Source organism: Strix uralensis, chromosome 1 (assembly GCF_047716275.1).
Source record: "Strix uralensis isolate ZFMK-TIS-50842 chromosome 1, bStrUra1, whole genome shotgun sequence".
Classification (NCBI taxonomy): Eukaryota; Metazoa; Chordata; class Aves; order Strigiformes; family Strigidae; genus Strix; species Strix uralensis.
The window spans coordinates 23,216,490-23,241,093 of NC_133972.1; the positions used below are offsets into that span (position 1 = coordinate 23,216,490).

Here is a 24,604-nt window from a genome sequence, read left to right on the forward strand (position 1 = left end):
ACAAGGTCACTGTGAACTAGGCTGACAAGACTAGCTCAGATGAGCTCTCTATAAATGCATGATTAAGACACTTCAAAAGCAACTCAACACTTTCTGGTTTTCAGGAATTTAAATGGGCCTCATTGGCAGAAAGGGCTAATTGCTGGCCTTCTGCAACATGGTGGGAACTTTATCTCTTCTCAAGGCAGACATTCACACCATTTTAGGGTACATATGCTACCACATAGCTTAGCCACTGCTTTATCATCCTCATGCCCTATTCTGCATCGGAAAGTAACTGCTAAAAGCAGGTGGCTGTTGCAACCTATTGGTCATCTGTATGACAGGAACAGTTTGTAGATATTCAGCACCTTGCTGTGAGTTTGTTTCGCAGAGATGGAGGAATTGCTACCACATGCACTGAAGCACAAGGGAGAACCAAATTTTAAAGAGCATGACAAGGCCTTGCGTTTCTTGTGCAAGTAGGGTTATGTCAGATTTCATGTGGGTTTTTTACACACATTTGCAGGTACCAAATTCAAGTACTCAGAGGTACAGAACAGAGTCCCAGAAGCACTCCAGCTACTGTACCACAAGCTGCTGCAAAGATCTAACTGCACAGGCTAGTTTCTCTGAATACTGCCTCACTCTCTTGCAAAATCCATGAGTAAGGCTATTACTTTTCTACACTAATCACCACTCCTGAAGATGAGTCTCCAAAGGCTACCAAGAGCAGTGAGGCTCACTAGGGAAGTGAGCATAGCTGATAAACACAGCTAGGAAACCACCTGAAATGTTATGTACACTGCATGCAGCACATTGCTTTATGGGATGTGCAGGTACTTGGCTCCTGCTATGAAGGAATACCACAGAAAAGGTTAAATGAAAGCTACAGCTCACGCTGAGTTGTGGTCGTGGCCAGGCATGTAGTTTAATCACAAGGAGTGCAAAAAAGATGTCCCTAATTACAGTCAGAACAAACAACAGCAGAGTATCACTTCATCAAGCAGTGCCACCCAGGCACCTCCACTTCCCTGCACCCTCCCAAGAGCCTCCTCACAACTATTTCTCTCTCAGATCTTGTATTCATAGGCTTTAAGTCAATTCCCACCCCTGCCTTTGCTTCAAGTGAAAACAGTCACCCCTGCACTGGGTAGCCCCCCTCCAGCTCCCCTGTAAATGTATAGAGGCCCTCCCAGCTTCTTTCATTGACTCTGAAAGAAAATTTAGCATACACACCAAGTTTAACTAGGGCTGAGATTGCATTAAAGGTAAAAACCTCACTTGGGGATGGTCACCAACACAATCTTTCTAACCATCTCTAGCTCATCTCAGATGGACAAAAAATCTGAGACAAAACTGTCACTGGAATATTTTTACCCCAGAAAAAATAGAAGAACGAGAAGGAATTTGAAAATCCAGTATTGTCACAAAATATGCATGCATAGTTAAAAAAGTTAAATGATAAATACAGATTGTTTTAATTCTGCAAATAATTTTTGAAAAATCAATTTTATTCTGGACATTTCAGATGAATGGCCACATGTAAGTGAATTTGAACTCTATCTTGAGAGCACAGCTTGTCCATACTATTGTTATCTGTAGTAGTATCACTCAAGAATCAAAACAAAAGAGTAACTTCACATTGTGTTGCTTTGGTCAACAACAACTACGAAAGCTGTGAGGCAGCAGCACAGGCTTCAGAACTGATAAATACAGCAAACTGCTGCTTTCACATTTCCTTTGAAAGATAAGATGACTGCGTTCCCCCAAGATGTGGCATGTCTAGTAAGTGAATATTTTCTTGACTTCAGGTGAATTAGCTAGACAGTTTAAAAATACAACAAAAAAGAAGCTTTAACATTTAGAAATATTAAAACTTGAAAGATTTTGTTAGTATCATAGATACCCTCCATTGTGATATGCAAAATTTAAGAGAAAGGGTGGGGTTTTAGTCACACAGCTGAAGATACTGATTTTGTTATTAAATCTTTTCCGATGCCTTGTTATTGCAGTAGCTCTTTGGTTTACACTTGCTAGGTTTTGAAAAAGTCCTTCAGAAAAATTTTTTGGATATCTGGAATTCAGAAGGCATATGCTAATTATCTCCTTTCCATTTATGCTCCAGAATCTGTTTTTCCAACTGATATGTGCTTGAAAACCTCTCATCTCTTCAAACAAATATGTATCTAAGATAATTTCACCTCTTCTGATTACAATCTCAAAACCCTTTTCTAATGAGGTTGGTTTATGAGCATTATTTACCATTTTTCTGTTTACAGTCTATATTTATAATGATGGCAAATTATGCTGTTTATTATTATATGCTAAAATTACTTTTTATCTAGAGTTATCTTTAAAAGATTGATCTTGGATTTTCTGTTCGGAACCCTGAGACAACAGAAATGAACAACTGGCAGGATCATTATTACTGCTTTTTACACCCTGCTTTTCAGGTGCAGCTACTAAAGCAGGATAGCTGATCACCATAACAGAAATCAGACCATGGACACCAAATGGGGAAAAAAGCCTATAACACTGAGACTACCAGCTCCTGGGATACCCAGTTCCCAGAGTGGTGATGATAAGCAGCATTATTCTGGTGACAGGAGGAGAACTATCTATTTATGCTGGGACAAACCAGAATAGCATGTTCTGACTCTCCATTACTTGCTTGCATTTCCATTTCATCAATCTGATAGTTGTAACAGAACCAGACCTCAAAGCAAATCCTGTACTAACACACTGGACACTGCATGGCTCTCTTTAGCTCACTTTTCTACCTGTGATGTTGTTTCTATACAATTTAAGCTTCTATTAAACTTCTAAACTTTTTTAGAACCTACGTACAAACTGTAACAATGCTTACCTGCAAATAAACTTAACCTGCTCACTGTTCTGACCAGGGAATCTTCTTCCTCCTCCCTCCCTCCCTAACAAACAAAATGCTTTCCCACTATCTCACTTCAGGTAGAAAGATGACTACTGTTCTTTCCTTTAGAGGAAAGCTGGAATAACTCCATGAACAAACAGTCTGACAAGGCGTAACAACTCTCAAGTTTGAGACAACACACAATGTGGATTCTAACTTAGGTGTGTGAGTAACAAGCAGGATACTTCAAGAGCTTCTGGATAGAAACGTATCAGGTAACATAATAAAAATGTATCATGAATGAATGAAAATCTTTTTAAAGGAAATTGCTGGACTTTCTTAAAATTTAACATCCACGGCGGGGGAGGGAAGGTAAAAGCTTACTGGTCTGTATGTGGATTGGAGAGGCTGGTCTGCAGAAGATAAGGCTCTACCCCTATGTTTTTAACTTCCATATCAGGTTATACACACTTACAGCACATTTTCAGTAGCAAGGATTGCAAATATTTGGCAGAGGTGGTCAGCTGATCCAAAACCTGTTTAGCCTTATAATAGCATCAGCCTTTAAGAAAGCCTTCTTGAACAACTCTAAACTATAACTTCAGCTTGTCTGGAACACAACAATTGGGATTAAAAAGTTTTCCGCTTTAGCAGGTCTTTCTCAGCTCCCTTTTGCTCTCCAGCATAAAAAAGAAAAAAAAAATATTTGGGCTAGAAATTTCCACACCTGACTTTGCATCAAAAATGAGTGTGCAGTTCTGTAAGGTTAGCCTACTTCTATGCATGTAGGACTTTTTCCTCTTTTTTTTTTTTTTTTTTTTTTTTTTTTTTTTTTTTTTGCAGAGGGGTTGTTAATCAGTCAGGCATTTAAGACTCATTTCTCCTGCTGTCAAACCAAGAAGGAATTTAAATGGCTATATATTCAGGCAAGAGAAAGAAGGAAAAGAAAGATAAATTTCTAGAGCATCAGTTGAAAGGTCACTTTCAAGGACTGCCATTGATCCTTCGCTATCTGATGGTGTCAGTCACCTCATCTCTTTCCTAAAACACAATCCATAAATTCAGAGTTTAGGAGCCCAGCTAACTGAGAAATGTAAAGCGCATGACATGTTAAAAACATTTTTAACTTGGGTAATCTCTAAAAAAATATTTTCTGTACTTGCCAACAAAGATCTCTTCTGCAGCATTCTGTTCTCCATTGATATGCAGATCTGCTCATATCAGCATGTGGGGGAGACAAGAATATCAGAAGCCAGTGCCTGCTATTTGTTTATAAGAAATTCTTCACAGCTGGAGTTCAACAATTATCTTAGCCTGGCTTCCATATGAAATCTATAGTAAAACTCCCATTTGTTTTCATCAAAACCAAATTAAGGTATTACTGCCTGAATTTGAAAATTCCTGTGAAGAACATTAATGTAACAGGAAAAAAGCTAGTTAAAATTTTAAATATTTTGGTCTGTCCAGAGAGTGAATTCTGTATCTTATTATGGGAAAAAAATTATTATGGATTAAAAGCAGGTATTAAAAATTCTTCTTTTAAAAGAGTCAATAAGACTCTCCTAAAGGCTGATTTCCAGTAAGCTTGGACACCAGAAAGAACTGTACTATTTTAGTAAGGCTACTAATGTAATGTTACATTGTCAAACTACGTAACTGAGTACCTGGTAATTACGTTGTTTCAGTTTAGAGGAAAACGCCTTTCCTTTACAAGAAAGAAGCAAGAAACATCAGCTGACTGCTGTTGCAAAGAGTACGTAAAATAAAACACCGTGCTTCCATTTGTTTCAGCATACTTTGCCTTGATGTTGTTAGGCCTAACTTACTTTTGCTGGTTATCTTCATCCTGTGCTTGGCCTCCATTTGAGCTGAAACATAAACTATTTTATAAAGAGCCAGTAACTTTTCAAAGGGGCACACAGTTTTATAGTACTTCTCTAGTGACTAAGAGACTGCACTAGCTCTGCTTCTTGGCTGCATGGAAACTACTTTTTCGGGTAACGTTCAATCTGCTGCACGTTATAACTCACACAGGCGAGGCCTTTCTGCCAGTCTGAATGATTCAGAGGTGAATTCTGCTAATCTTACGCTGAGTAATATCTTGTAGTAGGATTAGTCTCACAGAAACGTGTTCTTTGTAGCTCAAGAGAGAGGACATTTAACTTTATGCTAAATCTTTGAAAACCTCATTAACCTGTCTCATGAAAGATTTTCTTTACAAGGCAAACAGCTTTCAAATCTGGTTATTACTGTTATGGCTGTTCCTCTCATGTGCTAGTGACAGCCTTGACAGAAAATAGACCCTTGCCTTGGAGACCTGATACTGCATCAGCTCTCAGGAAGGGGTGTCATAGATGGGGGTTGACAGAGGACTGGTTGGTCACTCTTCTCTCTGACAGTAATATAAATGTTTGAAACAGATCAACCAAAATCATATGGGGAAGAGATACTAATGAAAATCCTCCATGTTTCCAGTAAGTCACTTGAGAGGGGAAAGGAAGAAGTGCCACCATCTGACAATCCGACTAACATCTAATTAGCTAAGGCTGAACTAAACCACAAGCTCTAAAGCACTTGCTCACTGAGAGTCAAATCCTACTTTTTGAGAGAGGTCCAGCCCAAGCCAAACAACTCTGACGCTTAGAGCCTGCAACCTGAGCCTAAAGGCTGAATTTGGCAAAACAAATTCTGCTTCTCTCATGGGTTTCCCCAGAAACCTTCGATATAAACACTAAACCACTGATGTATTTGAAAGCTTAATCCATATTCTCTTTCCAGAAACCTCTTTGTAATTGTCTTGTTTATGCTTTTGAGTCCTCCTTAGTATAAATCTAGTAACAGATGATGTGTTTAAATCCACCAGCTGTTGTGTTTGGGTCTTGACTGTCAAGACAATCCTCTTCAGCAAATAAATATATTCGCTTTTGCCTGTCATGGATGCTTTACTACAACTCTTATCTGATAGCACTTAGGATTTTGTCTGTCTCCTGGATGCATTAGGATTTAACTATTCGCTGACTAAAAAAATCTCAATGTGTCTCCTTACAGGCTGTCTTTAAAAAGAAGGCAACATGGCAACTACAGATGTTGCCAACTTTTATTATAACTTCTCCATGACTGATCCCAATGAAAATGGAAGTGAGAATTTTCACATATTTACAAGAGTCTTCCTGCCCTGTATGTACTTGGCTGTTTTCATCCTTGGGCTAGCAGGAAACGCGCTGGTCTTTGTCATACTAGTTTTCTATGAGAAACTGAAGATGCTGACAGATGTATTTTTGCTGAACTTGGCTATAGCTGACTGGGTCTTCCTTTGGACGCTGCCATTCTGGGCATATTCTGCTGCTCAGGAGTGGACTTTTGGCACTGTGGCATGTCATGTTATACGGGGCTTGTATACTCTGAACTTGTACACTTCAATGTTAACTCTAACGTCTATCACCATTGACCGGCTTATTGCTATTACTTTTGCCACCAAAGCACATATGTGTCAAACCAAACGAATGACATGGGCCAAATTAATCTGTGTCTTGATCTGGGTGATATCACTAGCATTTGCCACACCACAGTTTATTTTTAGTGAGGTGTTTAGTATTGATAAGGCAATATGTCAGGAAGAATACCCAAACCATCACACAGAGCTGGTTCTTGAAGTGATCCAAGTGACCCTTGGCTATTTTATTCCCATGCTAGCCATGATCATCTGCTACTCACTAATTATTAGAACCTTATTGCACGCCAGAAGTTTTCAAAAGAACAAATCTCTAAAAAAAATATTTTCTGTAGTTGCCATATTTATTCTTACTCAGTCACCCTATACTTTCTTGAGACTGATAAAGATCATAGACTGGAGCTTTAACTTGAACAGCAGCTTTGAATATGCAATCATTGTAACAGAAGCTCTTGCTTATTTTCATGGCTGTCTTAACCCTGTTCTGTATTTCTTCATGGGGGTGAAATTCAGGAAGAACTTACAGAAAATTATTAAAAATTCAAGATGTGTCAAACGGCAAGTTATGACTAAATCATGCCAAAGCACTGAAGAGGAAGGCTCTAGAACTTTTACGGCCTCAAATAATGCAGATGTAACAAGCATGTATCCGCTATAACACTGCCTAGAAAATCTGGCAACTATTTACAGCTTTTTTTAAAATTTTTTTTGTAAATACTGAGGTAGGTAGCCTGCATGAAAGAGGAAATACAATCCCATTAGTAAAGACATTGTGATTGGCTTTAGGCCAATCTATCTTAATCTTGATACTTCTGTGTTTCCTGCTTTTCCTGGTCAAAGCTGATCCTAAGACAAAGCTGGTAACTGAATTAACTGTGCAGAAGATCTTCAAAAGGTATAAGAAACAATGAGACAAAACTCTGTTCTTCATGACCTAAAACTAACTTGGACTTCATGACTCCAGAGGGGCTGGAGACATTCACCAAACCTCTGGCCTGTTGGTTTTCCATGAAAGGTGTTTGTTAACAAAAACTGTGGGAATTAAGAATTGGTAGTTAGCAAAATGTAAACTGACCTTGAGGTTAGAAGAATGATTGTGGATAACTGAGGCAACATTACGGAACACCATGTTGTGAGTGTGAGAAACAGCAGGAAGAAACACCTGCAGAGCATGGTGAGCACGTGAGCAGTAAAAAGACAAAACCTGAAGGTCAGCAGGATGTAGAAGTAAAAATGAACCTATGTAAACAAGTGGTAATAAGTTGGGAGTTTTCATACAGTGTAGTGTCATTTGCTCTTGGCAATGCTCCCCCTTCAACAAACTTGAGTGAGTTTGTCATGATTCAGCGCATTGTCCTGATCCCGGCTGGTCCGAGACCAGCAAAAAGCATTTATGAGCTTTGTTTCAAAGATATTATAGATTTAGTTCAGCTCATTAATTTCATGAGAATTCCTGGATTAAAAACATAGACATTTCAATCTTCATGCTCGGTTTCATGTGTGTTTGGGGTTCTTTGTGGGTTTTTTGCATTTTCCATCTGGGAGAAGGTCTTCACAGACACTCCTTTAGTGTTCACCTAAAATTTCTGTAATAAAGCAGTATTTTCATCTGTCTTCCATCTAATATCAGGTTCATGGTCTGAATGTCCTATATATATCTTTCTATCTTACTTCTGATAACAGAGCTCATGTTGCCAGATGACTAGACCCCCTGTCAACACAAGGGATATCATACCGCACATAGGCTCTAACACTGAGCAGTGCTTCCTTAGGCACAAACTCTCACACCCTAATTCCCACACATTCTCTGCACCATGACATCTTCCCAGCCTGTTTTTCCTGGCATTCCCTTGGCATCCTGGTTCCCTTGCCATGAAACTCTGGATTCCTTAGTTGTTCTCCTTCCTTGTTTCTGCAGTCCCTCCTTTCCACCTCTGGCCTTTTCACTTCCCAGCGGGAGGCAAAAAGGTGCGCAGGGGGTAGTGCAGATTGTGGCAGACAGCATGTAAAAGCTCTTGCAGAGAGTAGCAGAATGGGGTGAAAACTGGAATAGGGAAAAGAAAGAAGGGATGTTGGAGAGGAGCAGAGGGAGGGCTTTATGCAGCTGTGGGCTGCCTGTGATGAAGACAGGGTTGGGTCTGGCCCAAAGGCTGGAAGTCCTTTGCATTACAGCTTTGTAATACCAGTTTTAACCTCTTTCAAACCATTCTTGCAATAACCATGCTCACTCCGGATGTTCCCTTTCTCCCCATTAACACTTAGTCCTTCCTACCAGATCACTGAAGCTCAGTGGTACCTGACTCTTATTGGCATCATTGTGTCCATGTCACCTTTTTCCCCTTAGAAAACAGCTGCTTAGGCAATCCTTTCCTTACTACACAGTCTCTCTTGTTTCTCCCACAGTGAAACGGTGCAACATCCTTAAAAACAAAGCTAGAAAGGACTGTGCTGTGCTTTCACGTCTGCGTGGCAAGTAAAGCTGCTATCCCAACACACAGCTGCAAGGCAGGCTTTGCCAGCAGTGCTCCTGTCCCCACTTCTCTCACAGATGGTTCTGAGCAGGACAGCAAATGCTTCAGACCACATGCAGTTCCCCCTTTTGGCTATACTGGCACCCTGCCCGGCCATGTGAGTTGTAATTAGGTCAGGAAAGAGTGCGATGAATCATCAAGAAAAAAAGAATCCAAACCAAAGCAACCACAGCACAGACAGGCTGAGATGTCCTTTCTACCAAAAGCAGTACCAAGGTGTGAATAAACTCTGTGTTTCTGTACCAAGGTAGTGGCATTTTTTTTTTTTTTTAACACTTCTGCTGTCTATGATATTGATTCTTCTGCTGCAACATTTATTGCAGGCATGTAATTTCTACAACATGTTAAAATGGAAATGCACTGGTTTACCCTGGGCACTTTGACCCAGTGTTATGCAATAGCCTGACCTTTGTTTTAGAACACAATCTGCAAATGAGAATGCTTCAGAAATAAAAGCTTAAAAATACAACACTTCAAAAGAGAACCCATGAGCCTTGAAGTAGCAGGATGTACTGCAGTTACACAACTTACCTCAGCTTCTTACATTAGGAGTTCAACCAGGTCACTCCAAACTCACATAGCAGACCTGAAAGCATGAAGTGACTGCTGCTTAATCTTAACCTTTAGGAAAGAGCTGCTCCAAGGTCAGCCAGAGTTATGACAGCATCTATCTTACCTTGCCACACACCTGTGCAGCTCATGACCAAGATGTGTTTTGTTTCTCAACTGGCCTGTACCAATAAAGGCAATCTCTCAAAATTTGCTGTTATGAAGTAATGCCGTTGTAATCATTTCATGTCACTTCAGGGAAAGAACTACAGTGGCAAGGTTAAGTGAAGAGAACAAGTGAAAAATAGAATAACAGTCAGGAGACGCCAAAAGGGGACAAATAGAAAAGAAAATGTCCTTTAAGATAATTCACTGCTTTGAGCACACACTCACATTTCCAGTCCAATGAGAACTCACACCCAGAATAAGGAAAGGTCAGTGTGAAAATCATAGCCAGACACTCAGGCAGAGTCAGGCCGTAAGAAGCTACGTCAACACAGCGTGCCTATTGCAGATCTCTCTTTGGACCAGCCAGCCTCCGTTCTCTTCCCTCTCTTGGCTGCTCATCTCCCTCCCTTTCAGAGCTGCAGCGAGTAGTTCAAATCTCTGGCAAAAAAAATGAATAGCTTGGACTATTTTCAGCAGCATGTCAGTAAAGAAGTCTGGCCTGAAAACTTAGGTATTTGTATGCATTCCTCAGACATGCATCTAGCAAGCACAATCGTGGACCCTTTTTGTCTTCCCCAGGCACAATATCAAAGTAAATTCTACCCCATATATACAATTTCATTCAAAGAGAACATCACTGGGATGCCAGTGGACTATTATTTATACTTCAAGACTCCCTGAAGTCTCCACATAAGAATCAGGCCACATTTAGCTGGGCATTTTCAAAAAAAAAGATCAAAGGTCTATATGAAGTCAAGGTGGTCTGCCAGTCCAGTATGGTCAAGCAATTTGCAGCAGTGAAACCAGCAGCTCAGAAAGTCCCTGGACTGCAGATCCTTGAAAGGTGGGAGAAAATACACTGGGAAATTATCAGTACACCCACTATGGGCTGCTGTCAAAGACAGGACAGAGGGTTAGAGGAACCTTTGCTCATGCTCAGTATAGTGGCTCTGTCACGTTTACCCTCAAACACTCATGGTATCAAATGCTGCATTATCTGCTCGTCTGCTAAGCTACACTCAGGCTTTGGGTGCACATATACTCCTCACCACAGAAACAAGTGAGAAAACTTCTGTGCTGTCATAATCAACACTGGGTTTTGCTTTTTTTCTTCAACGCGTACCACAGGTGCCACACCATCATCTAACTCGTGTATCATTTCTAGATCTCTCCCATTACACAAAACCACACACTCAACACCAGATGCTCAAGTCATCCACAGTGTAAGAAGGCTGTTCTCCTCGCCGGTGTTCAGGCTAAGTGAGACCTTTCAAACATTACAAGTGCTATGGGGAAGAGCAGGTATGGTCTGCTTTCTCTGAAAAGTATGTCTCAAGCTCGAAGTATGACCATAGCAGGACTCTCCCTGCTGCTCGTAAAACTGATGAACCAAGAGCAACAGAGGATAAAACACCATTTCCTGGCTTTCCTGCCTATAATCTGTGAACAAGGGGAGATGGAAAGCCTTTAAGCTTACATGGCACAAGTAGGATGTTGCATGGGTGCCCTTGAAGAACAGCATTCCACTGTTAGTGGCAACCTTTCCTTCCAGCTTGAATACATTGTGGGACAAGATGGATTTAGCCCAATCCCAAATTCAAAAAAATGGTGATGCACACTTATTTCTTTTCTCCTGGTTGTGTTCTCCAGAGCTAACTCACCTGTGATATCCCCTCTGCAGACAGCATGAATCCAAAGTAGTAGCACATTACACTTTTTTTCTTCTTAAAACAAACATCCATAAGTGCAAATTGTCCCTTTCCAAAACAAAGGCAATACTAACTTCACAAGAGCATTGTGAAGCTCAGTTCATTCATGTCTGCCCAATGCATGATAAACATGAATACACTGTCAGTGTCAACAGTATACAAAGGAGGCAGAATACACAGAAATTATTTACCAAGAAACAAAAATGTAGAATTTCAAAAAGTTTTTTTTCCAAATAAACAAGTCTGTACTGTCTGCCTTCTAATCAAATTGCAAGTCACTGTGGTTTATGCCGGAAATGGGTCTGCTGAGGGCAAAAGAGTCTATGTCTGCTTTCTCAGCAGTAGGCTGGTTACTCTGTGGCTATTTTCAGTTTAGCATTTCGATTTATCACGCTTATTTTATGCTCAGAAGAAAAACAAGTACAGAATTTAGGTGAAATTGCTCCTTTTTTTTTTTTTCTTCTCAAATATATAAAATTTTTTGAAAGATAATATATTTTACAGAACAGAATTTTTGGAAAATATTGAAAATATTTGAACAATAGTAAAACAATATTTTGTATAAATATGGATATACATTAAACTATACTACAACATAGTTTTCAAACCAAGTACTAGGATATTCAGATGGCCTTAGATCCTCTTCATTGGTAATTTATGTAGAAATAGATGTAAAAAAATAACTGAAATCTGCATTCACTCTCATTTTAAGAAAAAAGAAAAAACTTGTGCCAGATGTAGTTACACAATTCCTGTTCTTCTTTTCTGTAAGCTATCATTTTTAAAGCAGTAAGGAATCCTACAGACACAGACCAGTTATTTCATATTCAGTTCAATGAAGCCTGTCATAAACAGGACATCTTTCCATATCTTTTCCCCACCTCCTTGTTCTCTTGATATCAGGTAATGGTGAGTCTGACAGAGTATTGCTTAGCTCCTGTTATAAGTTAAGTGTGAATGACCAGTGATCCAGTGTGTCCTGAAAGCTGATTTTAACAGTGACAGGTGGCCTGATGACAGCTCAGAACTGGGACTACTCCTCTGTGCTGTGGTGAAGCAGGTGGAGGGAGAGGATGGAGCTGTTTGGATTTACTAGATTTGATGCTGACTCTGCAAATAGGCCAAAATTATTTTGTGTTGGCCTACTGAACACGTGGCTGGGAAGAGAAGTGTCTTTTCTTTATGCAGAGGCTGGCTATCCCCACTGAATGGAAAAAAATCCCCCAAAATCTACTCCAAACAAAACCCCAAAGAGTGCCTTCTCAATGAAGCAGTGTTTACTCACAGATCTGTCACACTTTGATCCAGAGGCTCTCCCTCCATCTGACTTTCATTGTGGAGAGAGTCTGATTCCTGTACTTGGCACAGCTCTTCATCAGTGATTATATCAAATGCTGCATCATCAGGTGGTTTAGAGGCTTCACTTGCAACTGTGCCATAACAGGATATGAAAAGAAACATAAACAATATTAGCTGGTTGCTGGAAAACAAACAAGCAAAACCCTTAAGGGGGAAGATTGGGCCATTCCTCTACCTTTACAGGAGTATTAGGTAACTAGTAGAACCAACTGAAAACCTCAGGTTGACCGACACTAATCTAATATACATGAAAATTTCTGCCAATACCAATCAAAGACAGGACCAGTCCCATCCTGAAAACACTCCATGAACATGCAGGTCCTTGGAGCAGGAGGTGACCATGTGGTTTCTTGGAGAATGTCTAAGAACCCTACTTATTTCTCCACAGCATGCAAACAATACACTAACCAAAAGCCCTCTCAGATGGTGACACAGGTGATTCCAATGAAGCTGGTGATCCTTCCTGGTTGGCACTGGATCCAGAGTCATCTGTGCTGTCCACAATGACTCTAGGCTTATTAAAGCAAGCTCTGCAGCAACGCTCCTTTTTTCCACCAGGCTTTGTCACCATGTAGTTGTTGCAGCAGTAATAGCAGAAAATGCGACCACACATTCTAGAAATGATTCGAAACCAAAGGTGTTAGAATAGTAACACATACAGGTGGAACATATCTACATAACAGAGTTTGGGGCTTTGTCATAATGGTCTTATTCTCATAATACAACTGTGCTGCTTTCTGAGGTGAAGTAAGTTTTCTTGACAAACACAGGACAGAAATTGACATTCATACTTTGCTGACTTAATAAATAGGGAAAACAGAAAAAAACATAAAAAATACTAATAAAAAATTAAGTATGTGTTTAAATATAAAGATTAAAAAATACCCACAAATATGCAATACAAATAAATAATATATATTAAGTGCATACAAAGGAAATGTACTTAGTAATATTACACAGGCCAAATGTCAGAGCAAAACTCTTGTTTGATTGTAAGGACTGTAAGAACATATCTATATGTCTCTACTTAGCAGTCACCCCTCCCCACTTCAGACAGGGAAGAAAAAGCAATATTGGACACATACATGTACGTTCATCCCTCCTGCCCCCTCTGCTCTGCAGTTTATCAGTATTAAACCTATCAACTACTTTTTAATTAACATGTTAAGATTTTCATGCAGAAAAGCACCCCACAGGCATGACTGTTACTCATGAAGTCTTAGTGGTTTTGGTTTTCATAATCTTTTAAATCATTCACAAGAAGGTTTCACAGATTTTAATAGAAATGAGTAATTTGGAAGTTGTTACCAGAAATGACTTCACTATTCATTAATCCTCATCAAACATTCCCCATGTTCATATGCAATTGAAACAGACCCAGTACTACATATGTTACATGATGAATCAGGTCATGAGGATAAAAAACAGTAAAGAGACAAACCAAACATATCACTAAGACCCTGAAATGTATCCACTTAAACATATTTGAATAAATCTAGATCAGGTAACTAATAACTCCAAGCAAGCTAACTGTATAGGAAATAATTTAATATTAACTTTTTTAAAAAAGATTACTCTGCAATCAGTAATTATCTCTGAACATACCTAGTGTAAGTAACCAAATTTATAATTGCACATTATGTTGGATTTGTTCTGGAATACTTCTATCACATTAGCAAAACCATCTTAGTGAATACTGTTTACAGCATACACAGAGCACTGCATAATAAATACATTAAAAACACAGTCCTCCAAAGAAACACACTGGGTAGGGTGTGATTATCTTTGTTTCCAGAAATGAGAAACTGACACACTCCCCAATCCAGATCTTTGCCTTAATACATGTCAAGGGACCTTTCCATTAATGTCTCTTATTCCCTTGTGAGCTCATGTGTTCTTTCAGCCTCTACAATGTCCCGTATCAATGATTTTGACCAATAAACTGTGAACATTAAGAAGCATTTTATCCATGTAAATGATCATACTGAATTTTGCTTTTGAACAGCATAACAGAGCTCAGCAAACTGACCTGCAGTGGTGTCGGCGCACCATCCATGAGAACTCTCTCTGGCAGTCCAGACAATGATTAACCTCTGTGTCCCCCTGCCACCTTTGCTCTGCACTAAGCTTCTGCTGGAACTCCAGAGCATCTGATTTTTGCCACAAAGCATCCTTATCTCTGCAGACACACAGTTACAAGAAAGAAAAACACAGAAATTATCAGTGCTGGTTTGCTGTTAACCAACTTCAATTTGAATGCTGGTGAAAGCTCCACAGTAAAAATTGCTTTGCTGTAACTTCTGAGAAGCTTTCAGGAATAAAGATAGATCAAGAAACCTACCAAAGCTCTTCGAAATCAGGGGAGAAAAATACATGCCATTCAGAGAACTACATATTTTTGCAAAACAGATAGCAAATTACGGAGCAGATAATATTGGGTGTTGTATTTTTGACTGCATTATGCAAATGCAAAATATCAGCTGCTGATGAACTTGGCCATTACCTGTATCTTCAATTCAGGAATACAAGACTGAATCACCTAGGCAGTATCCCTTAACATCCTACGCTAGGATTTTTATTTCTGCTTGCTGATTATCTTGATGCCAACCTGATAAGTTCTATCAATCGTTCTTCGAGGAACTGTTTTGTTCTCGTCAGGTCATCCAGTTCAGCAAATAACTTCTGGTCGCTGCTATCTTTGTCTGCTGACACCTTGCTGAGCTTCTCACTGTAATCAAGGACCTTCTCTTTTGCTTCATCAGCTTCTTTTTGGATCCTGATCAAATACAAAGGCAATTAAGAACTGTTTTTAGCTCATGTGCTTTCAAGTCCTCCCCACAGAAGAAAGGGGTCCTCCACCCTGATAAACAGGTAGTTTCAGTGAAATTGTTCTCAGTGTGCGTATTTTTTTATAGCTAGCCAGAATCTCTGCAGTTTTCTGCATCACTGAAAGTGCACACAGATCTGTCATCTGGTGAATACAGTCTGCAATCAGCAATTTCTTGGATGCCCTGCTTATAGCAAAGCTTATGATGGCTACCACACTGGGAACAAAATTAGTGTCCTTGGAAGCTAAGATCAGCAGCAGCTGTAAACTGAGCTAAACGGGGAAAGTCCTATTGCCATAGGTTGCCCAGAGTTTGCAGGCTGCACACAAACAGCCATTTAACACATACTCTTCCATAGCCTTCATGTTCACAAAAGGGAAGCAAACTAGTTTCTCACTGTGTTCTTTTAACACAGATGCAATTCAAAAACTAAACATTAAGACAACTGAGTTCACTGAACAGTCAGTGGAAAGAAGCATCCCCAGAAAGGTTCCAAGAATGTAAGTCTTGGCTTGACAATATGGTCATTTCAGTACTGTGAGTCCTAGCAATGGATCAAAAATGCTACAGCAACACAACACGAAGAGCTGAGCTGGTCTGAACTCACTCAGGCAATTCAGCTGAATTCAAATATTTTGATGAGTTAGATTTTGTACTGACAACCTTCAGCATAGATGAAGAATCATCAGTCTTCCCACCAACACAGATGATATCAGCACAAAAAATGTAAAAATACATAGGCTTTGGTTAACTCATTAGTCTCTGTGCGAGCCCATGTCTCGTGAAGATCTATTTCAGACTGCCAGATAATCTGTACCACACAGGTCCACGTTACAGACCTTGGAAACTCATCCCATGTTAAGATAATTAAAACTGATAATAAACCTAACAAAGATATGCAGGTTGTGGTCCCATTCAAATAACTCTTACTGATCCCCTGAAACTTCATGGAGAGGAGAGAAAAAAACAACTGTCAAAAAGCGCAAATTTTCCATTCCTTATGAAAAAAAAAAAAAGAGCCAACACCGGTGTTTTAATTTTGTGACTAACTATAAGGTAAAAGGAGGTTATAAAATGTCTTTCAGTTTCATAAAGGAAGACATACAATGAATTTATATCACCAGCTAAATTAACAATACAATAAAACCTAAACCTTGCATTCATGTGTGCTGTGCACATGTATTTCATGTATTTCTCATGTGAAATGCCAATCTGATATTCCCTGTCAGTGCCCATGCACTATTTGCCCTATATAAACCCCATGGCACATGCTACTTCATAAACCACAGCAATTTTGATCCCTTGCTTGGCTTACAATTAACGGCTTGTGTAAAAAACCCAAACTCCCACCTTTCCAAAAGTTCTCTCAGAGATGTCACCTCCTCTTCCTTCCGCAGCCGAGCAAATTCTGATTCAGACAGCTGCTCTCTTGCTTCATCCAGCTTTCTAGACAAACTTGTGTTCACAGCCTAATGAAATAAATTACTGTATTTCCTTACATATAAAAACAACGCTTTACCAAGCACTGGACAATTACCAAGACACTTAAACGATACTTTAAAAGAATCAGTTAAAGCCAGACCACCTATTAAGATATTATTGTATAAGCAGACACTAGTTAGTTGTGTACTAGTGATTGATTACTTCTGTCATACTGAATAAGGGATAGACTCTAAAGTAAGAGAGCATTAAGCCTGTAATTCTTACTAGTCCATGTCAGTTGAGCTTTTGCCTCCTTATCAAGGAAAATCTCTCAAAGATAATGGCAAAAGAATATGCCCTAGAAATTTTTTCACCACCTAAAAGTTTCAAAAGAAAAAAAAATTAAATTAGGAAAATGTTGTTTATTAAAGCTATATGGAACATGAAGTACAATGGAAACAAAAACTTCTTTCACAGCTAGCCTCTCCAGAGAAGTCTGCCAACCTCAGAGTCCTCAGGGGACATACCTAACTGCATCTAAAGGTGTACGTATTTCTGCTAGCAGGCAGGGCCAGGTTCAATAACCTTAACTTTCTTATTTCTGAATTCCTTACACCTCAGTATGACCCTCCTAACTCAACTGTTTGATAAACGCCTTGTAAAAATCCTACTTTTTTCTGGCTGGGTTATTTCTCAGCCAGATTAATTCTCTGATTCAGTGCCCCCTGCAGCCTGCAACCAGTTGGATCCACACATGCGGCTGTGTGCAGAGGGCATGCAAGGCCTACGACAGATATCTTTTAAACCTGCACTGGCATTTAAGAAGTGTACACATAACCAGGTCTTCATAAAACCTGACTAGCTTTCAAAGCAGGACAAATCCTAAGTGCCACTGTGCTTTTCACAATCTCTGTTTCAGTGGCTAACTTTCAGCTGCTGAGTATTTTGTCTGCAGCACCTGTATTTACTCAAGGGCATTCTCAGACTCACAGCCAATGATCAGAAATGCTGCCTGATGTCTCAGTTGTAACACTAATGCCTGCTGACACAAACACCTCTGTCTTTTAATCAGATCAAGCACCTACTTGTAACTCCGCAATCTCTTCCTCTGCAGCATGCTGTTGTCGCTTCTGCTCCTCAAGCTGCTCTCTTACTTTTCCACACTCTTCGCTGACAGCCTAGCAGAAAGATCAAGCCAGGAGTTAGTATTTCTCTAGTGGCCACTCCTTCACCTACAAAATTCCCAATTGTGAATCACAAGTGTTCTTACTGCCACGTATGGGATAAATGCAGCACCACTGTCAGGCTCAGGACAGACAGCTAAAGAGACATCCAACTCACGGATTCAAGGAAACTCCCTGGTGTGGTGGCAGACCAGCTGTGTTTTACTGTTACTTGCTATGGGCTGTTACAGTACTTATCAAAAAGAAGGTCCAACTTGCAAAATGTGTTGGCTCAAGAAAGTGAGATAGCCCAAATCATACTGAGATTTAAGAAACTTTTAAGAAAATGAAACATAAATGAATGTATGCTATTTTCTCAAACTCATGGGATTTCTAGATACCACTGGTAGCATAAGCCTCTGATCAACTTAGTCACTATGTCAGAATAGCGGAAGAAACATAATAAAATCTTCAGCCTTTAGGCATGCTGTTTCACATATACAGGGCTGACTCATGTTTTTCTGGAAGCAAAACTTTGATCTTCTTGGCTGCTACCTTGAGCAGTTGAAAGCAAAAATACATGAGGGAATTAACTGCAAAAGTATCTGGGCTCAGTCTGAGTTTGCTTTCATCAAAATCAGTTTTAAGGAGTAGTGTTATGGGTGTGGGTAATAGGTCTCGCAATGTTCCTACCAAAAAAGAAAAAAAAAGAAAAAAAAAATCACACCTGTGACCAGAGGGAATAGTTACAGTAGACACCACCTTCAGTGCCAACATAAGAAATCATCACCCTCTCCATTACTGGCTGGCTTTTCCATATCACATGGCCTCTCCGCTGTGCTTGGATGGCCACACTTAGACATCTTAAAAAAACTCTGAAGAGTTATTTTACCTCAAATAGGCCTAGGTCATGAATGTAGAGACATTTTCACATTCCCAGGTTAAGGCTAGTTGCGTGCTAGTCTCAGAGCCTGACCAACACAAACCTTAGGATTTCATGCAGTAATTGCTGCAGCAGTTGGTAAAGCAGGGGAAATCCTGCCCAGCTCCCTCAGTTATAATAATCACATTAATTTACCTTGAATTTTGTCTGATAATTTAGAATCTCTGTGCTCATTTGAAATTTAATTGCAGACAGCTCTTCTTGGCTGGTCTCTTGGAAACTCTGTGCCTGTTTCTTTACTGTCTCCAGCTGCAATTGCAGACTTGGGACAGCTGAGGCACATATTTGAGCCTCCTCTAATTTCTCTTGCAGGCTCTTGTTCTCCTGTCCGAGATTAGAGATGTCAAGCTTCAGCTTCTCCTGTTGCTCTGCTGTCAGTTCTTCCAGTTCTTTGAGCCTTTCTGTGGCCTGGGCTAACTGCTCTTCTGCATTCACCTTTTCAGAGGTCAAGGCACAAATCTGAATACCAAGTTCAGCCATATCTGTGTTGGTCCTGTGGAGGAGATCTTTGTTTTCTTCGTTTTCCATTCTAGCAAATTCCAAGTACTGCTTAACCTTGGATAGTTCTTCCTTCAGATTCAGCAAATTATTTTCCAGCTCAGCTTTTTGATGGGCTACCATCTCCTGACCTTTTTTCAGCGCTTCTTCTCTTTCTTTACATTGCACCAGTTCTTGCACATGGTTTCTGTTGAGTGACTCACTTTGCTCTTTCAGCTGCTGGACAAGCGCCTTCTGCTCTCCCAAGACAGTCTCTGTGATTGCCAGCTCACCTCTCATCTGGTCTCTCTCATCAGTAGTCTGCTGAAGCTTGACTCGCAGGTCAAGGACTTCTACTTGCAGCCTAGACACTTCACTTCGGTTGACCTCCAACTGCTCTTCACTTATGGTCAGTCTGGAAGCCAGCTCTTTAGCCTCCTTCTCCAGAGAAGCTTCCTGCTGTAGTTGGTGTTTTTCCACTGATTCCTTTTCTGATGTGAGGGATTCAATAAGCTTTGTCTGATGAAGGCATGTCTTTTCAACACTGAGCTTTTCTGCCTCAAGACTCTCTGCTTTCTTCCTATGTCTTTCAGCTTCTGCTCTTAGCTGCTCACACTGGCTCTCCATGCCCTGCAGTTCTACTTCCTTCTCTGTGAGCTGTGACTGGAGAGATTCTTTGCTTTCCTTCAAGATGCCTAAGCTTTTTTCCAACTGTAAACCATGCTGTTTGGCACTCTTCAGCTGCCCTTCAAGTGAGGCATAAGACTCCTTGGTGGTCTCTTCTCTTTGCTTTAGTTCTTCATAGTCTGAGTGCAGAGCCTCTAATTTCTCCTCCAGAATTTGGCTTTGCCTCCTGGCATTCTGCAAGTCTTCATCCAGCTGTTTGTTCTCATCCCGGAGCTTCTTCTCTTTTTCATCAACTGACACCAGGGCATCATCTATCTCACTCTGAAGCTGCTTCTCAGAGGCTCTCAGCCTGGCCACCTCAGCTTCCAGAGAATCTTTAGAGGCTTCCACACTTTTCAGCTTCCCTTCCATCTTCTTCTTGGACTGCTGCAAATTTGCATTCTCTGCTTTCAGTTTCCTGCTCTCCTCACCCATTTCGCTCACTGCAGAGTTTTGTTGCTCCATCTGCTCCTCCAGCTCCTTGACTTTCTGGCTGAGATGCTCCTTCTCAGATAAGAGTTTCCGGTTTTGCTCCTCAAGGCTACGCACAGTCTGACTCACCTTTGTTAAGCGTCCCTCCTGTAGTTCAAGTTGCTCTGCTTGTGACTGGGCTTCTTGTTTCAGTGCTCTTTCCCTCTTACCATACTCCTCCTCAAGTTTCTCTTTTTCTTTCCTTGCTTCCTCAAGATTTTTTTCCAGTGACCCCACCTGAGCCAGTGACCCCATTACCTGGGTCTGGAGCTCAGCCATCTCCTTTCCTTTCAGAGTCAGGGCCTTCTGAAGTGCATCCATTTCCTTTGCCATGGTTTCCAGGCTTCCAAGAAGCTTTTCACTCTCTTCTTTGGAGTCAGCAGCAAGGCGATTGTATCTGGATTCCAGTTCCTTCTGTGCCTCTTCTTTCAGCTGCAGTTCCTCCTTTGCTGCTTTCAGCTGAGAGGCATGTCCATCACTGAGTCTTTGCATAGCTGCCTTTTCCTTTTCTGTCTCCTGAAGCTTCTCTAACAGTGCCCGTATCTGTAGGGCAGAGTTACAGTGGGCTGTGGCTTGCTGTCCCTTTTCCTCCAAGGCAGTATCTACTTTTACAAGGAGGTTGAGGTTCTGTTCTGTGGAACTCAGCTTGGCTTTAAGCTCATTGATGCAAAGATCCTTCATGGCAACCAAAGCCCTGGAGGCCTCCAGCTCCTGATTCAACACTTGTAGTTTTGAGGCAGAGTCTTCCTTGCTGGTCACCAGCTGCTCCAGCTTTGTTGAATATTCCTTCTGCTGCTCCACCGCATTCAGTTCCAGTGACTGCAGGCACTTCTGCAGGTCATGAACAGTGCTCTGAGTGGAGTGTGAGACCTCACACTGCTTCTGTAACTCTGTGATCATCTTTGTCAGCCGGGAGTTCTCCTCACTGTAGTTATTGCTCTTTTCCTTTTCTACCTGTACTTGTTCTTTCTGAAGGCTGACAGCTGCCTGGAGCTCCTGGTTTTCCATTTCTAGCTGGTGAATACGATCTTGAAGTTCCCTCTGCCTCAGCTCAGCCTGGTCAAGTTCTACACGCATCTCTTCAAAACCCTCAAGGTGTTCAACATTTAGCGAGTTATTTGCGTCGGGGCTGGATGGAAACTCTTGGGCCTAAATGAACAGAAGGGGAAAACCAGAAAGTTTAAGAGGAATTAAATATGCATTTATACGCTGTGCTCCAATGAGAGCAAGTTCAGGTTTTTAACGCACAGTGGTGTTGTGTGTTGGGTTCACAGCAATACAAGATATCAGCTTAAATGAAAAGAGGCTTGTTTCCACAAAAGATAAATGAAAACATACCTATCTGTAGGCAGTCTTCTGAATATATGTTTTTTTTTCCTCTACAAGATTTGCATGTTCAGCTGAATCAGCTACTAGACAATTTCATTTACTTCTAACAAAGAACTCTTTTTATAGGTTACCCTTAGAAGCATCATGATCACCATAAAGCTATCAAGTTCTCTGGAACTCTGCCATTAATTAAAGATCTACCAGGACACACAAACATTTCTTTGTAATTTTCTTACCTGCAAATAATTGCTCACTAAACTGCTCATGCTGGAACTGCGACTTGGGGGCTTCCATAAATATGCTGAAGATCCAAGTGAGGATAACGTCCTCCTATTGAGAACACAGAGAAACAATATAAAAAAGAAGTCTAAGCACATACATAGATGTCTTTCTACTCTTAAGTGTAAGATTTATTTAGTTAAAAATACCACATATAAACCGACCTAACTGTGCCTAGTGTCTGGGCCAACAACCACTGAAGTTGATGGAAAACAAAACAGGGATATCAAAGGCACCTATAAAAGATTATGAGCTGGGTAGCTGTGACTTCTCACATACACAAGAACCCATGCAGCTTTGCTCTAAGAAATTGTACTGCTGTGTGGTGGCAGCTCAACCAGACGATGGCAGCATGCAGCCTGGAAAATTGTCACTGATACAAACGGATCTGAATCAGACCTAGCAGCTTTTGTTATTCCCGGCTTTGAGGTGGGATCAGGCTGCAGTGACTGTGTACTGTCATCTCTACCGTTGCTGCAAGTGAAGCACACTGCTTGGCTATCTCAGCTCTTAAAACAGAAGGAGCTAGGGACATTTCTTCTTGTGCATATGAAGACGAGAATAGCATGGGATTTAGGTCTAAACTGCAGTTACTAGAAGTACTCCATTACAGAGCACCAACTCTGATCTCTGGTACACAGTTTATTGAAGGAAAAAAAGGCCAATTTGGTCATAGACTAATTACATGGAGGAAGTGTATGCCTGCTCTAACACAAGTATTCCTACCTTCAAAAGCAGAAGCTTTTACAGATTCTGTAGGAGGCAGGTATTTTATGACCCCGTTAATACAAAATGACAAAGTGTTTCTATCTTACCTGGCAAATGCTGGCCAAGCAGCATCCAAATCATAGCCTCTTGATGCCAAGTCAAACTGAACGTCAGTGAGCTCATAGAGTTGACCCACAATGTCAGAACTCATTTTGGAATTCAGAAATGGACTTCTTGCATAGTACCAGTCACTTGAAAATGAAAAACATAATACTCATTCATAAGTAAAAAAAGAAAAAGCAGTTTCACTTACAAAAAGCCCCCCCCCATCAATATTCACTCCACCCCAGAAAAATTATGATACACTATTCTAAATGCAAACTGAAAACAACCAGACTCACCAACCAGCATCCCATCCCTTTGATGTGAATGAAATTAAACAGCTTTAATGAATTCCACATGAATATCTTTAAAGGGGTCCCTGCACAAAATATGTGTTTCTCTAGTGATTGGGGAAAACACCGGCATGACAACATATTTGCTGTGCGCTGGATAATCACACAGAGCAAATACCTAAATCACACACTTAATACATCAAAAATGCAGGACAGAAAGCAGCAACTAGTGGTAAATACACTGTGAAAATAGTTGGCTTTTTCTGAAAGGCCTACCAGTGCCCCTTCAACCAACTACAAACTATCTTTGGTGTTCCTTGGTCGGGGTCAAGCTGTTCCTCTGGGTGACAATCCAGAGATATATGCAAATGCTTTCTGGGGCTTTGCACAACACATCCAAATTAATCCTCCCTTATGATGTACAGCACAGAAAAATCAAACCCAGGATCTTCAATGCTTACAAAAACGTCACCGTTGAAACCGACATACAAAAGCATCAGCACAATCTGCTCCACACACATTTATCTGTAACAACTTTCAACCTTTACCAGCCTAAGATGGGTATGAACCAGTGACCCAAAGGTCTGTTATCCTTCCTAGCCTATTACCAGCTCTCTGAGCCAACCATTCGGAAGGATTTTAATTTCTTTCATAGCTAGTAGGTGATGTTGCTTGATCACACTGAACAAACACCCATTAGTTAACAATGTACTTTGCTATTCACCTGGTCACCTTGGTGTTCATAAAACATTGCTGCAAGGTGTCTGCTAGCCTTTGGTGAACCAGGGAGTAACGAAGAAATGCTCTTCCTTTTCCAAGAGATGTTCGTAGCTGAAAAGGAGAAACCACAAGAAAAGAAAATTCTAAATATCATTTGTAATCATGTGGAGACATGGCCAGAACAGTCTACATACCTACACAAAAAGCCCTCACAATAAGCCACTAGTTGTAAAGGCAGTAGTAAGAACTGCCACTGAGAGACACCTTCTCCCAACACTGTCATTGGGTAGAAACTTTTTTGAATGACGAATTTAGATCTACAGTTGGCTGTTGTCTACTTAATAATAATATAAACGACATCACAGGACCAAAGAATCATCTAATATAGTGAGTACATGAGTACAGATTATGCTAAGGGCAATTCCCAATATAAGGCAAAATCTCAATGTGACCAGCCAGAAGTGACTGCTTGATTACTTAAGATGTGTCTGGCCACAGCTGGAAGAGCTTTAGGACAGATCTAGTCATAGAACAAAGACGTACACATATACAAATACACATTCCCATGGACACAGTAACCCCAGA

At 40.5% G+C, this 24,604-nt stretch overlaps 2 protein-coding genes across 12 annotated transcripts in view; one reads left to right on the forward strand and one right to left on the reverse strand.

Annotated features, from left to right (window-relative positions):
• FYCO1 (FYVE and coiled-coil domain autophagy adaptor 1) overlaps nt 1-24,604 on the reverse strand; it is a 53,468-nt gene that overhangs the window by 12,996 nt on the left and 15,868 nt on the right. For 5 of the 10 annotated variants that reach the window (XM_074859638.1, XM_074859607.1, XM_074859617.1 and 2 more), the window contains exons 5-14: nt 24,024-24,130; nt 23,012-23,155; nt 22,154-22,247; nt 19,110-21,737; nt 17,954-18,046; nt 16,797-16,915; nt 15,227-15,394; nt 14,648-14,797; nt 13,027-13,232; nt 12,545-12,689 (exon numbers count right to left, since the gene is read on the reverse strand). In XM_074859638.1, coding sequence (XP_074715739.1) covers nt 12,545-12,689; nt 13,027-13,232; nt 14,648-14,797; nt 15,227-15,394; nt 16,797-16,915; nt 17,954-18,046; nt 19,110-21,737; nt 22,154-22,247; nt 23,012-23,155; nt 24,024-24,130 — 3,854 coding nt within the window. The other 5 variants (XM_074859648.1, XM_074859673.1, XM_074859655.1 and 2 more) reach the window with 5 other exon arrangements.
• Nucleotides 1,470-7,332, forward strand: CXCR6 (C-X-C motif chemokine receptor 6). Of its 2 annotated transcripts, none has more exons than XM_074859708.1 (4): nt 1,470-2,221; nt 2,981-3,126; nt 4,537-4,604; nt 5,900-7,332. In XM_074859708.1, the coding sequence occupies exon 4, from the start codon at nt 5,923-5,925 to the stop codon at nt 6,958-6,960; it is 1,038 nt and encodes a 345-aa protein (XP_074715809.1). In that variant the 5' UTR covers nt 1,470-2,221; nt 2,981-3,126; nt 4,537-4,604; nt 5,900-5,922; the 3' UTR covers nt 6,961-7,332. The 2 variants fall into 2 exon arrangements, with proteins under 2 accessions (XP_074715809.1, XP_074715799.1); XM_074859698.1 differs by having other exon boundaries at nt 1,470-1,767.

Bases quoted from the DNA above. Each gene is read 5' to 3' on its own strand.
- CXCR6 (XM_074859708.1), top strand. From the start codon at position 5,923: ATGGCAACTACAGATGTTGCCAACTTTTATTATAACTTCTCCATGACT.